We start from the raw sequence: 12,914 nt of genomic DNA on the forward strand, positions 1-12,914 counted from the left end.
GTTTTTTTTCATTTGGCGTGAGCTGACAATCCCAAGGGACATTAAGAACATATTCGAATACACATATTTGTCAGCAGAACGTGTAAGAACATTTCAAATATCATCGATAAATTAGTTATCGATGAGTTGTCGTGCTTGCTTTCATATGCACATCGCAAATGAAAGCGCCTTTTTGATTTTGCATATTGTTCTTGTTGTTGTCCCTTGTATACAGAATGGGGTGGAAAGTGTCGCCGTCGCCGTCGCCGTCGCCGTCTACGCTTTTCATCGTTGTTGTTGCTGCTGCTTCAGTTTGAAATTGTAAGTCAATGAAGCGAGTAAACTTCAAGTTCGCGCTGTTACCGCGACTAAAGTTGTCTGGAAGAGATGTGAGTGCTCTTTTGAAATTGTTAAATGTTGTTATTTTTGTTGATTTCTTTATCTAGTAAGTGTACTTTTTTGTTTGGTGTTCAAGTGCCTCTCTATCTGTCAATGTTTCATTGTGTTGCCATCTCTTCATGCACACATTTAGCGGCAATACTTTTGTTTTTTTGTCTAGAAAAAATATGAAGCCTAACATAACCAACAAAACAAACAAAACAACAACAAACAGTCAAATGCAATAAATCACCCAATTCAAATCAGCTAATATAACACGTGCCATTGCAACCAACAATAATTGTTTACACACACTTAGTGGTCCGGGTGCGTGCTAAACTCGTGAGTATTTCATTTGATTATGAAATTTAGTAAAAAGGCTATCCACCCGCGCGTCATCGTTGCACTGTCAGCTGCAATGTGCAGCTATTTTCCCACGTTCCTTTTCACCTTACATTCCGCCCCTGTTGGTAAAAATCAATATAAAACGAAGAAAACAACAGGCAAGGTTTGTGTAACTTGCACGTGTTATGCCTGTGTGCGGGTGTTGTTGGTGTGTGTGTGTGTGTGTGTGTGCGTGTGGTGTGTCTGTGATTTGTCAAATATGAAATCAATAAACGGTTAATCAAATGAGGCAGACAATCGGGGAAATCCTCAAAACCGTTTCGGAATTCTCGTTTTTTAGACGGCGGCGACAGTTTAGCACCGTCTGCGTGTACATGTGTGCGCGCCATGTGCTCACACACACACACACATGTACAAATTGAGCGGCATTCGTTGTGCTTTATTTTTCCAATGAATGAAATTCGAATTCGCTTGTTCTCTTGCTTGCCACCTTTCTTCCTTTTGTTTTTGTATTTGTTCATTAAACATTTGTATGTTTGAGTGTAGCTGTGCAAGTACTTATCGAAAAATGGGCCAAGTTCAGCTGTATTCATTTGCTTGCATATGTATGTGTGTATGCCTTATCAAAACGATTATCGTGAGGTGTTAAGGTCAACTGACTGTGTCAATGCCATGGGCTTCGGCTAGCGATTTCGCCAACATTCGCAAAGCCTTACACACACACACACACACACACACACAGACGTTACGTGCGACTGCGAGCCTGGCACTCTAACTCTTTCTCTGGATAGTCTCTTTTTTCAGTAACTCTTGCCTGCTGGCAAATGATAGTTGATTGAACGAAAGCATATTTGGCCTTATCAACAATTATCGCAGCTGTAACTGTCCTGCACACGTGCATATATACATACATACATACATATGTATATCTTATCTGTCTGTTACCGCTATGATAAGTTCATGCCAGTGAGACGTCCTATATCCCCGTCTCGCCGCTCTGTATGGATGTGCCATTATTCGGGCGCGAAATAGTGTTTGGGGGAGCTGGTTCTGGTTTTGGTTTTGTGCTTTTTATGCTTTTGCTCTCTTTCTCTCTTTCGCTCTTACGATAAATTTCCCTTCCTTTTGGCATTTGTTATTATTGTCTTTTGTGTCTGCTGCTGTTCTTCGCTCTTTGCCGATCGGCGCCAGATTTTGCCTTTAGTTTTCAGTTGCCGTTCAACATTGAAACTTGTCGCGTCAGCAGGAAAGGTAAAATTTGTTCAATTTGAATGTGTATGCTTACTAGAAAAGCAGCAATAAACATAGCCGCAATCGCAGTTGGCGTCGCTGCTGCTTTAACCGGTTTAAATGTATTCCGGCTGTCGCTGTCGATGTTCGCGAGTTGTTAGTGAACAGTGCGTGGCCAGTATATTGGGCCTGGTTTATCTGAACAAATGCTCCTCTACAGCTGATTCTTATTGAGCTTATGTGTTGGTGTGCGTTTTATAGCCCGAACTGTACGCCTGTACAAAATAGGCTTTGTCTTAATTTTGCTTTGGAATTACTACATACATACATACATACATACATTTTTTCTTTTGGTTCTTATCTTATTACATATTTTCTTTGCAAAATTTACGCCCACTTGTCAGTTGTTATCGTCGTCGTCCACTACGTAACCGAGGGCAGGCATCATGAAGCCGATGAACAGCAACATGAACAGTGGCGGCGAGAATAGTGCGTCCAGAATGCGTCGCAGGCCCATACGTAAGCTATTTATAACACAGTTATATTATTTGCTATCCTTTTTATTTATAGACACGTATTTAGTTTTAGTTGCATTTGCCACATTAACAAATTTCATTCTATTTAAATTAATGCTTTAATTACATTTGTTTTGGCTTTCAGTTAGTTTGCTTTTTATTTTGTTTTCGCCTTCTCACTGCAGTATATACATACATATTTTAATGAATGCTAATTAAAATATATTACATGCATTACACCATCACACCTAAACAATACGTATTTAATTATTTGCTTGTAATTATTAATTTTTACAATTATTTATACTTATCTGTATGCTGGCAATTATATTTTTCTTCAATGGCTGGCAGCTTGGCCTAGTAACATTTGTTGCCGTTTTTGCTGCTGTTGTTGTTGTTGTTGTTGTTGCAAAACTGTTTACCAAACATTAGGCACACCGGCGGCCCTCCAATCATTGCCATTGTCGGCTATTCGCTTTGCTGTCGCCGTCTGCGTCGCGGTCGCGGTCGCTGTCGGCGCACCGGCGCATAACGGGCACCAGCACAGCTGTTCAAGTGGCCGGCGCTTGCGTGTTTGTGTGTGTCTGCGTGTGTGTTTGTGTGTGTGTGTGTGGGAGGGAGAGAGATTGTCTAAAGTGTTCTTTTGTCACCTGCGTCATTATTGTGTTTACTATTTTGTAGCTGATTCAAGTGCACTGCGAATCGACCTGCGTTTTAATTCATTTGTGCTCCAGCTCTCTCAAGGGCTTGCACGCGCGCGCGAGTCGCTCGCACACGAAACTATGATTATCGCAAATATTTCGATTTACTCATAAATCGCAAAGGCGTTTCACTATTGCTTCTTCGTTTTCTTATGACTTCTTTGTGACGTCAATACCATGACAGGTGTTTCAATATTTACCTCCCTGTGCCATTCACAGTGCGACGCGTTAATTGAGCTTAAAATATGATTATATGACACCTGCCATGCTAATATCTTGATTTCGATGCTTATCAATGGTTTATGACTCTTTAAAATATGTGACAGTTTTTTAAAAGCCAAAGTATTTTCATATGCACATATTTATTATTTTATCGTGTGCTCGAAGAATAACAAATTTATACAGATACTTTTTGGGTAAAATGATTTTTGATGTTCTTGAACAAATTTTCTTTTCCTATCCCTACAAAGTTAAATTGAATTAAAACTTAACTTTCAAAATATCAATTTTTATTGTTCGAATTGAAGACAAACCGTATATAACTATGCTTGAGTATTTTTCACCAAATGACATTTTAAACAATTTGAATTTCAATTTGCACTAGCTTAAATTCATCAACTCGCTGAACCCGAACCTAAAACATTGTGCGGTTGGAACAATCGAATAGAGCTATGCACATGGTCTTCATTTGGGTGTTGCTCTTATTAATTACGTTGTTGTTGTTGTTGTTGTTCTTGCTGGATGCTATGCTGCTCGGACGCAGCGCTGTTGACATTTTGACAGAGCAGTTTGGCTTTTGACGCTCAGCTGTTGACAGTTGGCCAGTTGCCTTGCCCTGCGTTTACGTGCGCATAAGTATTAGTGCTAATAGGTGAAATACGTTGAGAATATATATTGAGAGCGCCCAGCCAGTAAAGTGTGTGAGTGAGTGTGTGTGTGTGTTTGTTTGTTTGTGTATGCATGGAAGAAACAGATTAAACAGTAGCTACCCAACAACAGTAATATTTACTGCTGAGAGACGGCCACAGCCACAGCCGCAGCCGCAGACGAAGCCGCAGTTAACATTAAATTAGCTCAGATAGCGCCACATAGTCAACGTTTGCGGATGAATCAACTTTTGAATGATTGCTGGTCGCTCTGCTTGGTGCCCGCTAAAATGTCGCAATAATATTCTCGAGTCCAAGTCATTCCAAAACAAGTGAATCCGCCGTACCGCACTCCGCACCTCCCCGCACAATGGAAAGGCTGTTGCAGTGCGAGGGGCTGCTGCTGGGCGGCCGGAGTCGCGGTCGAGGTCGGGGTCGCAGTCCTAATCGTGGTCGCCGGCGTGAAAGAAATTCCGACTATGCCCTGCTGCTGAGCAGCGATGATATTACCAGCAGCGATGATGAGCGCGAGCCAGGTACGTTCCGAAACATTCCAAATGCTTGCAAAAACAATGCCGCATCAATATGTTGCAAATACATTCCGTAACATATATGGCATCGAAACTGTGCTGCAATTCGAAAACAATTTTCTCATGGTTTACTTTTTTTTTTTTAAAGGAATAAACACAAGTCTATTTCAAACTAAGCAACAATATTTTTCTCAATATAAGTATAATTGTAATTGGAAGAGTATAAGACTCCGTTTTTGATAAGAGGCCGTTTTCGTGGGTAGTTCCATGTCTTTCAGGGTTGCACATCCAAATACAATTATTCATTAGTTCGGTTAGTTCACGGTTCGAACCAGGTCCCTGCCTTGAGGTTCGCTTTGTGAACCGAGTTTGACACATTCATGAACCAAGGTTTGAGTTGCGGGTGCGAACTGGTTTGGTTTACGAACGTGTTGCATATATTGGTATATTATATATTAGTTCGCTTTAGCGGTTGTTCACCGTGAGCGAGTAATCATAGAGAAACGCTCTTGTTTTTTCCTTTATCGAAGTAAAACACTTGAGTTGCTGATAAAGTTTATTTGCCAGCATCTAAGATTAGTCCGCACGTTAAGCGGAAGCACCTTCAAGCTGTCCAAACTAGTCGCATACAAATATGTATATATACATATATATATAAACAAGTGTATACTTATATATAATATGAAAGGTGCACTCTGTTTTGGTTCTTATTAAGAAATGATAAGGCTTAGAGCTAAAACGAAAACACGCCTCAAGGATTTAAAATTAGTGAAAACTCGGCCAACTTATGATCTATGTTACACATGATTTATATTATATATTATATAATATATATAAAAATGTTGTGTTTTGGTTTAATTTCCCAATCAAACGAAAACCTTAACTGCGGTTAACCAAGCACGTTTCTTGAACCTTTCGTATGGCTTCAGAGCATTTCTACAGTTGAGTACCCTGTATAAAAATAGGGAGTGTTTCAGGCAAACTTTATTCATTGTTGTACAATTCATAAATAAGTCTAATCAAATGTCTTTGAGCATTAATCTGTAAGATTAAATGTTGTATACTAGAATTCAGAATTTGATATGCGACTTTGCAAAATTTGTAAGCATACTTTTGGGCATATTTAAATTTGAATGCCAAATTTCGATTGGCTCACGACTTGCTATGCGCTTTAAACGGGTACATTGATTTTGCGAACTTTTACGGCACTTACATATTATTGAAGTAAAAAGGAATAGAAATGAACAATATATTTGAGAGTTGAAGTGCTTTCAGCTGAAATCTCAAAATTTCTATACTCGCTGCTTATTATTTTGGTAGGATATGCAAGCTTCGGCTTGCATCTAATTGCACTTACTGCTCGCTGTCATATCGCAGCTATTAACATCATAAAGTTATTATTTTGTGTAATCTAATTTATGGTTAATTTTCATTGTTTGTTGCTCACAATTCGGCCAAATTGGCTGTGCTTAACTGCGTACTCCCATTCAAGCAGACCGTGAGCCGCCCGTCAATATTGCGCCGGAATTATGTGTTATCATAAGGTGGTGACGGCACCGACGACTTGTCGTCGACAAGTCATCGACAGCAGCCCGTTTGCTGGGGTGTTTCGAGCGGGATTGTAAAGTAATTCAGAGTGCTTAATGTGCTTTTAAAGGCATTTTCCTTGAATTTCTTTTCATTGGCAGAGGCTTCCCCACCCCCAATGCCAGCCGCCCACTCGCCCTTACGATAAACTGATTGCAGCGCCTTAGATAACTGTTCTGTTTCTTTATGGTCATGACAAAACTTCTGCGGAAGACTTCAATTGAGACGCAATACAATTTGTGAGGTTGCAAATCGTCTGATTAGCTATAGCCAAGAGATTGCACTTCAGCGATATGCTCGGCCTCATATACGCATATATGCAATTAATTGGTTTTCGATTAGCAGATGTTCAATAAAGGTAGCAAAAAATCAATTAATTAATGACATCAGCTGAAACACGATCAAATCCGTTGCCATATGCCTTCACTAATCTTAACTCGTGTTTGATATCTGGGTTTATTTGGGTTTTATCGCTTGACCAACAACGTTATTTCAACATTTTCATGCGTTTCCGTGAAATGTTCATCTATATGTGTGGAAATCATGAGTGAAGAGCTCTTGTGTGAAAATGTTGTTTCTATTCTGATCGAATATAAACTATTTTCAATGGTCCTGGTCAAAACGTAATTAATTAAATTTGAACAAACCAAACCCACGCGTAGAAAAGAAAATTGAAATAATTTGAATACATTTATATGCATATATTTGCATATGGGAAGTATTTATTGATTTTTTGAGCTTTTTTAACTGTAGGAATATTTATATACTTTTAAGGATATTTATATACTTATAAGGACATATGCATTTCATCTATAAGCTATCAGACTTGTAAGGATTTGAATGGCAGAAAGTCTTAAGTCTTGTATTATTTAATACGTTCTGCAAAGACATCATTTGATGGCGCCTGTTTGTCAATTTGTGCGCTTGTCAACAGCATGGGAACAACTGTTGTTGTCATTTAATTGTAATTGTTGATAGCTAACGTCTATTTGCTTGCCCTAACCGAAGGCCCAGGGGCAAGGTCGTTATTACGACGACGTCGTCGTCGTCATGGTGCTTGTTATTGTTATTGTAACGCCTGTCTCGGCAAACATAAATGTGAGCTTCAAGTCGCTTGCATAGGCCCAATACAATATATATATATATATGTCTTACCAAATTGCCAAATGCTTGTATGCCAGTGTATCTGCATTGTATATATATATATATATATATATATGTATATATGTATCTGCTCTTGAGGTGCTGCTTCACATACCAATCAAGTCTAATGACGCGTGTCGAATGCGCTCTTCAATAATATGCGAGTACGCACAAAGACGAGTACAATGTGATTATTAACTGGTTTATTATCGAATTAACTTTAATCACAAAAAATGCTCGACGCATAGTTATCCTATACAAAGTTAGTAAGCCTTCAGAAAGTATTTAATTTGTGTTTATCTTGCGACATTTAATGCACTTAAGTGAGTTATCAGTTGAGATTTATTTAACTGTTATATTATCATGCCTTTGTGTATATCTCCATTTCGACAAGTACAGGGAATAACATAAACGACCAAAAAGTACCCGAAATATTGTCGACGGTATAGGAATCACGTCCAGGAACCATTAAAACTTCCAGAAGCGAGAAGGCGCCGTGAGTGTGGGGTCCTCTACGTGGGATCAATATGGACAATTGCTTTGATTAATTTTTTGGCTTTTGCTGAAACGGCGATAAGGTTTTTTTCTTTTCTGTAAATATTCACGTCAAGGTTTGGCCATGTATATATATATATATATATATATCATATATATATATCATATATATATAAATATATATATATATATATATTTAGGTACGGGCATGAGTATTTTCATATCTGTCAGGTACTTCACATCAAGATCGCACTTTGTGCAGAGAACAAAAACATGCAGCAGAAACGTTGGCAAATCGAACTTAAGATACCCTATAATGGCAATGTCATATTTATTTATGACAAACAAAATTGAAATGAATCTCAATTTGCAATTTATTCTTTACTTTTCCCTAAATACAGCCCATTTTTGTCAGAGATGTTGCTCAGATACACCGGTTATATTTAGAAGTGTTATTTGTCAGTTGTGAAAGAACCCACATACCATCTGCATGGCAAGGGCGGCAGCGGGGACGGCCTTTTCCACACAACAGTCATTCGATGTTACCCACTCGAGTTGTGGCTTGATTGAGGGTTTTGGTACTCATAATCTATGCACGTAATATCTTTATCTGTTGTAGTATCTCAAGTGACTGGACGAATTGATTGGAAAGTAGACACACGCTAAGTACAGGGAATCGACCAAAAGAAAAAAACATCAAAAAAAAAAAAAAAAAAAAAAAAACGGCAACAATAAGTTAACTCACTCATGGATCATGTTTCATTTTGCGTCAGCATCGCCCGCACTTAAGTTTTCGTTTCATTTAATGTCTGCTGACAATAGCGTATTTTCTGTCCAAGTAGCGAACTGATAACCATTATCGTAAATCTATTTTCGTTTATATACATCTGCTTCTTTCGATTCAGAGCCTGAGTTGTTGACACCTGTAGACTATTCGAGGAACTGTCACTCCCATTTTATGGCACTTGACCGGGCTGTGAAAACAACGCTCCAGAGTCTGAGATTAATATGACTACAAATTGCCGTATATTAATCATAGATAGCTCTCGATGGATTGCAAATTCATTTTGAGTAACAATTGGCCTAGGATTCGGTTCATTCTGCCGGCTTTTCACGCCTTAAATAGAACAATTTAATTGATTATAAATGAAAAATTGGTATATGCAATAATATAAGAAAATTCAGCATCTGAGTTAATAATAATCATGCATATCTGGGTATTTCAGTCAAGTAGAGTCGAGTTCAATCCCCTTAAAAAGTGGCTGAGGACAAGTCGTATTTACCATTATGATAATTTGTGTAAAATGCGCAATATCTCAGTAAATTGAGAACATTTTTATGCTTATTGTACTTATGTAAAGCTCAGCGCAGCTCAACTCGCATATTTATACATCAATTTTCGGTTCGTGGTGAATTACACTCTTTTATTCACCCATATTCCGCTCGTGGTGAACTGAACTGTACAGTGAGTTTTGACATAAATCTTTCTGAATGTGAATGAAGAACAATAAGGGGTTGTAGAACAGTTTTTATTTATGAGCGAATCCCCATCCATAAATTGAAATTGGTTGTATCCCAGCTAGCACAAAGGCAATTCAATTTCTTTGCTGTACTCGTAAATCTTTATTGATTGCGACAAGCTAATGGATAATACATTCAGGAAGAATTCTAGGAACTAATTGAAGCGAACGTATAGATAAAGCTTTGTGATTTGTTTTTAAATCGTTTGTCACCAAACTGATAGAAAATGAGATCGAAATGAATTGTGACAAAAAAAAAAAAAAAAACAATGTTAAAGTTTCGATAAGAAAAGACGTGCTTGATGGAGCATGACTCGATTTGATGAGAGTTCCCAATACTAGGATTTCCCCTCCCATTTTCGCAGATATATATATATATATATATATGTTGTTAGAGATATAGATACAAATATTTGGCAGCACGACGCAAACGTTTTAAAATATAACAACGGAAAAAGTTGCAATCAACAAGAGTTTTCAGCATAGCTGATTAGATTGCCAATAGAAAGTGACAGGCGCGACGCTGATTGCCACTTGAGTTTCGAGTGGAAGGGCCCAGTTTTTATTTTATTTCTTAATTTTGGGTTCTTCGGCCTGGTCGATGCGCCTGGTTGGCAAAACTTTAAAACACGACCTTCACTTTAAAAACTATGGAGAAAACAAAAAAAAAAAAAACAAGCAAAAACAAACCCAATTAAGCGCATTACATGTGTCTAATTGCCTAGGCCATGTGGACGGGTGGAGCGGCGATAGAAGGGTTGGAGGTTTATAATGCATGTAGCAATTGCAGCAGCTAATTTTCGATAGCGTGTTCCTCCATACAGACATACACATAGCAGGGAGCAGATCCGAGCGGAACTATTTGCCTTTAAATTAAGCAGCAGTTGTTGGTTCAAGTTTAAGGTCTACTCGCTATGGTCGTGCTTGGGGCAGTAATAAGCCTTATTGCCACCCCGAACCTTCCCCCAGCCACCCACAATGCAGGCATTTGCATGGCGAGCCAATAAATAACATTGCAATTGATCGTTGATAGACACTGGATCGACGCCTGATCAAAAGCATCGTCGCCGGCAGTTGATTGACCATTATCCAACAATTTGATTGAACGGAGCCCCCTGCCCACCCCCACACTTATCCGCCCACCCACTGTCTGTTTGTCAATTGCCTGTCGATAAACAAATACGAGTAACTGCAATACAATTCGTTCAAGTAAAACACTTAAAAATTGCCAACGCTGCTGCCGCCTTCCACACCAACACGTACCTAAATGCAACAACAATAAAGTCCGAAAGAAGATTAAATACCCTATTTCCTATTAAAGCTATATAATACATTCGTTAGATTTGGTCTGTTTTGCCTAAAGCGTTTGGTTAATATATATTTTATTTGTTAAAGGCATCAATGTTTTCTATTTTTCGACTGCTTCTTCCTAAAAAGTCATAGTAAATTAGTTTGAAACTCGAAAATGTCAAATAAGAGAGAGGAACTTTGTTTTTTTTTACCAATTATACCTAGCAGCTGTATGTTATAGAAGTCCGATATTGCGAGATTCCTTTGCATAGAGACAAATAAATAAACTATAAAGAATACTGCTACGACTACAGCATTTGCATATTCTGACTAATCAGGCTATAATACACTCAGATGTGTTATTTTTTGTTATTTAATATTAATACGTTACACCCTTTGTTGCAAAATAAAAATACCCTCTGTTAGGGTATATGAAACGAAATGTACGCCGCGTGTAAGTCCCCGCCCCAGAGGCTTCTGTCTCTCATGGAACACCCCCCCAACCCGCACAGGTGAGCTGTGAGCAGTGTCGCATTGTGTGATAAGCGTTCATATAGGTACACGCAAGTTGGTTTTGTGCATTTCCCAACTGTTTCCGCAATCGCTGAGCCCAGGTCCCTGGCTATTAAGTACCAGGTATCGCATCCATTATCTGTGCAACGAAAAGTCCCCCAGTCGGGTTATTTTTGCAAGCGAACGCGTTCGTCTATCCTACCTAGGAGTATCTGAGTCATGCGAAGCATATCTGTTAATGCATCTTCAGTACGTCCCCGCTGTACATTGTTTTTTTTTTTTTTTTTAATATATTTCTCTAGATATTGTCAAGGTTTTTTCCAAACAAGAAAACTTTTTTTGCATTAAGTCATCTTTTCCGTTAAAATGTGACCAATTACATATCGAATTGACACTAAATATTAATAATATTAATTAATAGATTCGAGTACCTGATGTAAAACTTTAACATTTCATTTTTAAAAATATATTTTTTAGTATAACAAACATTTCGATTTGTCTTATTATTTTTTGTATGTTATTCCATTCATATTATTTGTTTTTATTATTAATATTGTTTTATAAAATTATTATTATTTTATATTATTACTCATTTTTTATATTAGTTTAAAAAATTATCATCATTATGTTATTATTTCCATGTCTTATTTAATTTATTATTAGTTTATATTATAAAAACTTTTCCTTTTTATGCAACTATTATTATTTTATATTATTACTATTTCACTGGGATTGATAATAATTTTAAATTAGTATGCTATAATTAAAAATTTTGAATGATGCATATAAATAGATTATAAATTGATTGATTGATTAATTTTGCCATATTTTGTGATTGTTAATTTTAGGTTTGCCATTATAAGACAAAATTGTTTGTTCATTTGTTTGTCTGTTGATCTTGTTGATTGCTTGATTATTGTAACATTTATTTATAAATATTTATTTGTGGCTCTACTTGCGGCCACTCGACCATTTCGTCGAGAGCCTCTTTCGAATGCCACGATTTGAATTTGAAAATGAAACAACAAATTCTTCAGTCTACATCCTGAACCATTCCGTTCTTAAGATGATAAAAAAATAAAAATAATTTTAAATAATTTAAAGTTAATAATTATAATAAAGCCTCGGGGCCTGAAGTGTGCAAGCGAGATGGCTAGAGAAATGGGCGATTCGGCATGTATCAATTATCCGGATGCGGATAAACCAGTTTGTTGTTGTATTTTTTTTTTTTTTTGGCAACGAACGTATTGGCTGTACTCATTATATGCTCTTTGAACGTATGCGTACATTAACACATATATATGTATATATACGAATGTATATATGCTCTTATGGTAAATCCATTTGCTGGACGCATAGAGTGTGTCGCAGTAATGCTTCATTTTGGGAGGCCCGGCTTAGGTAATTGCCTCAAGAGCTAAAATGCTTTTCATGTTTCTTCCGTAAGCATCGAAACTTTCAAATGGCTTGGCTAGGGTTGGCGACAAATCTGCGATCTGTGTATTTTACTATATATACATATATATGTATATATATGTTCAGTTGTTTAACACAGCCTAACCAATTCTTTTTCCTTTTTTTTATTGCCCCATAAACGGGGTATTTACAAAAATAAATTTAAGTAGAAGAAAGAAAAAAATTACACTGTTAATTGTATTTCTAATGCATGAATCGTGCCGAATCGGAGTGTCAGTTGAACGTCACGTAACGTCCTCTCAGCAGCGGGTGGTGTTATGCGGTCCTGACCAAAACAAATTTACAAAAAATGCAATGAAACAAAAACCCTATTTGCAAAATAAATAAATCTCGTAAATCAGAATGC

General features: G+C 37.4%; 1 protein-coding gene across 5 annotated transcripts in view; it reads left to right on the plus strand.

Annotated features, from left to right (window-relative positions):
- Positions 1-207: 207 nt before the first annotated feature.
- Positions 208-12,914, plus strand: part of LOC6631787 (solute carrier family 41 member 2) — a 32,213-nt gene continuing 19,506 nt past the window's right edge. Inside the window, exons 1-2 of one of the 5 annotated variants that reach the window (XM_002055678.4) lie at positions 210-368; positions 2,337-2,451. In XM_002055678.4, the coding sequence (XP_002055714.2) occupies positions 2,379-2,451 (73 nt within the window). In that variant the 5' untranslated portion in view covers positions 210-368; positions 2,337-2,378. Of the gene's footprint in view, positions 369-1,906; positions 1,954-2,300; positions 2,452-4,235; positions 4,551-12,914 lie in introns of those variants that run through there. The other 4 variants (XM_015170839.3, XM_032439571.2, XM_070211363.1 and 1 more) reach the window with 4 other exon arrangements.

The sequence above is a fragment of the Drosophila virilis genome, chromosome X (assembly GCF_030788295.1).
Source record: "Drosophila virilis strain 15010-1051.87 chromosome X, Dvir_AGI_RSII-ME, whole genome shotgun sequence".
In the NCBI taxonomy this organism is placed as follows: domain Eukaryota; kingdom Metazoa; phylum Arthropoda; class Insecta; order Diptera; family Drosophilidae; genus Drosophila; species Drosophila virilis.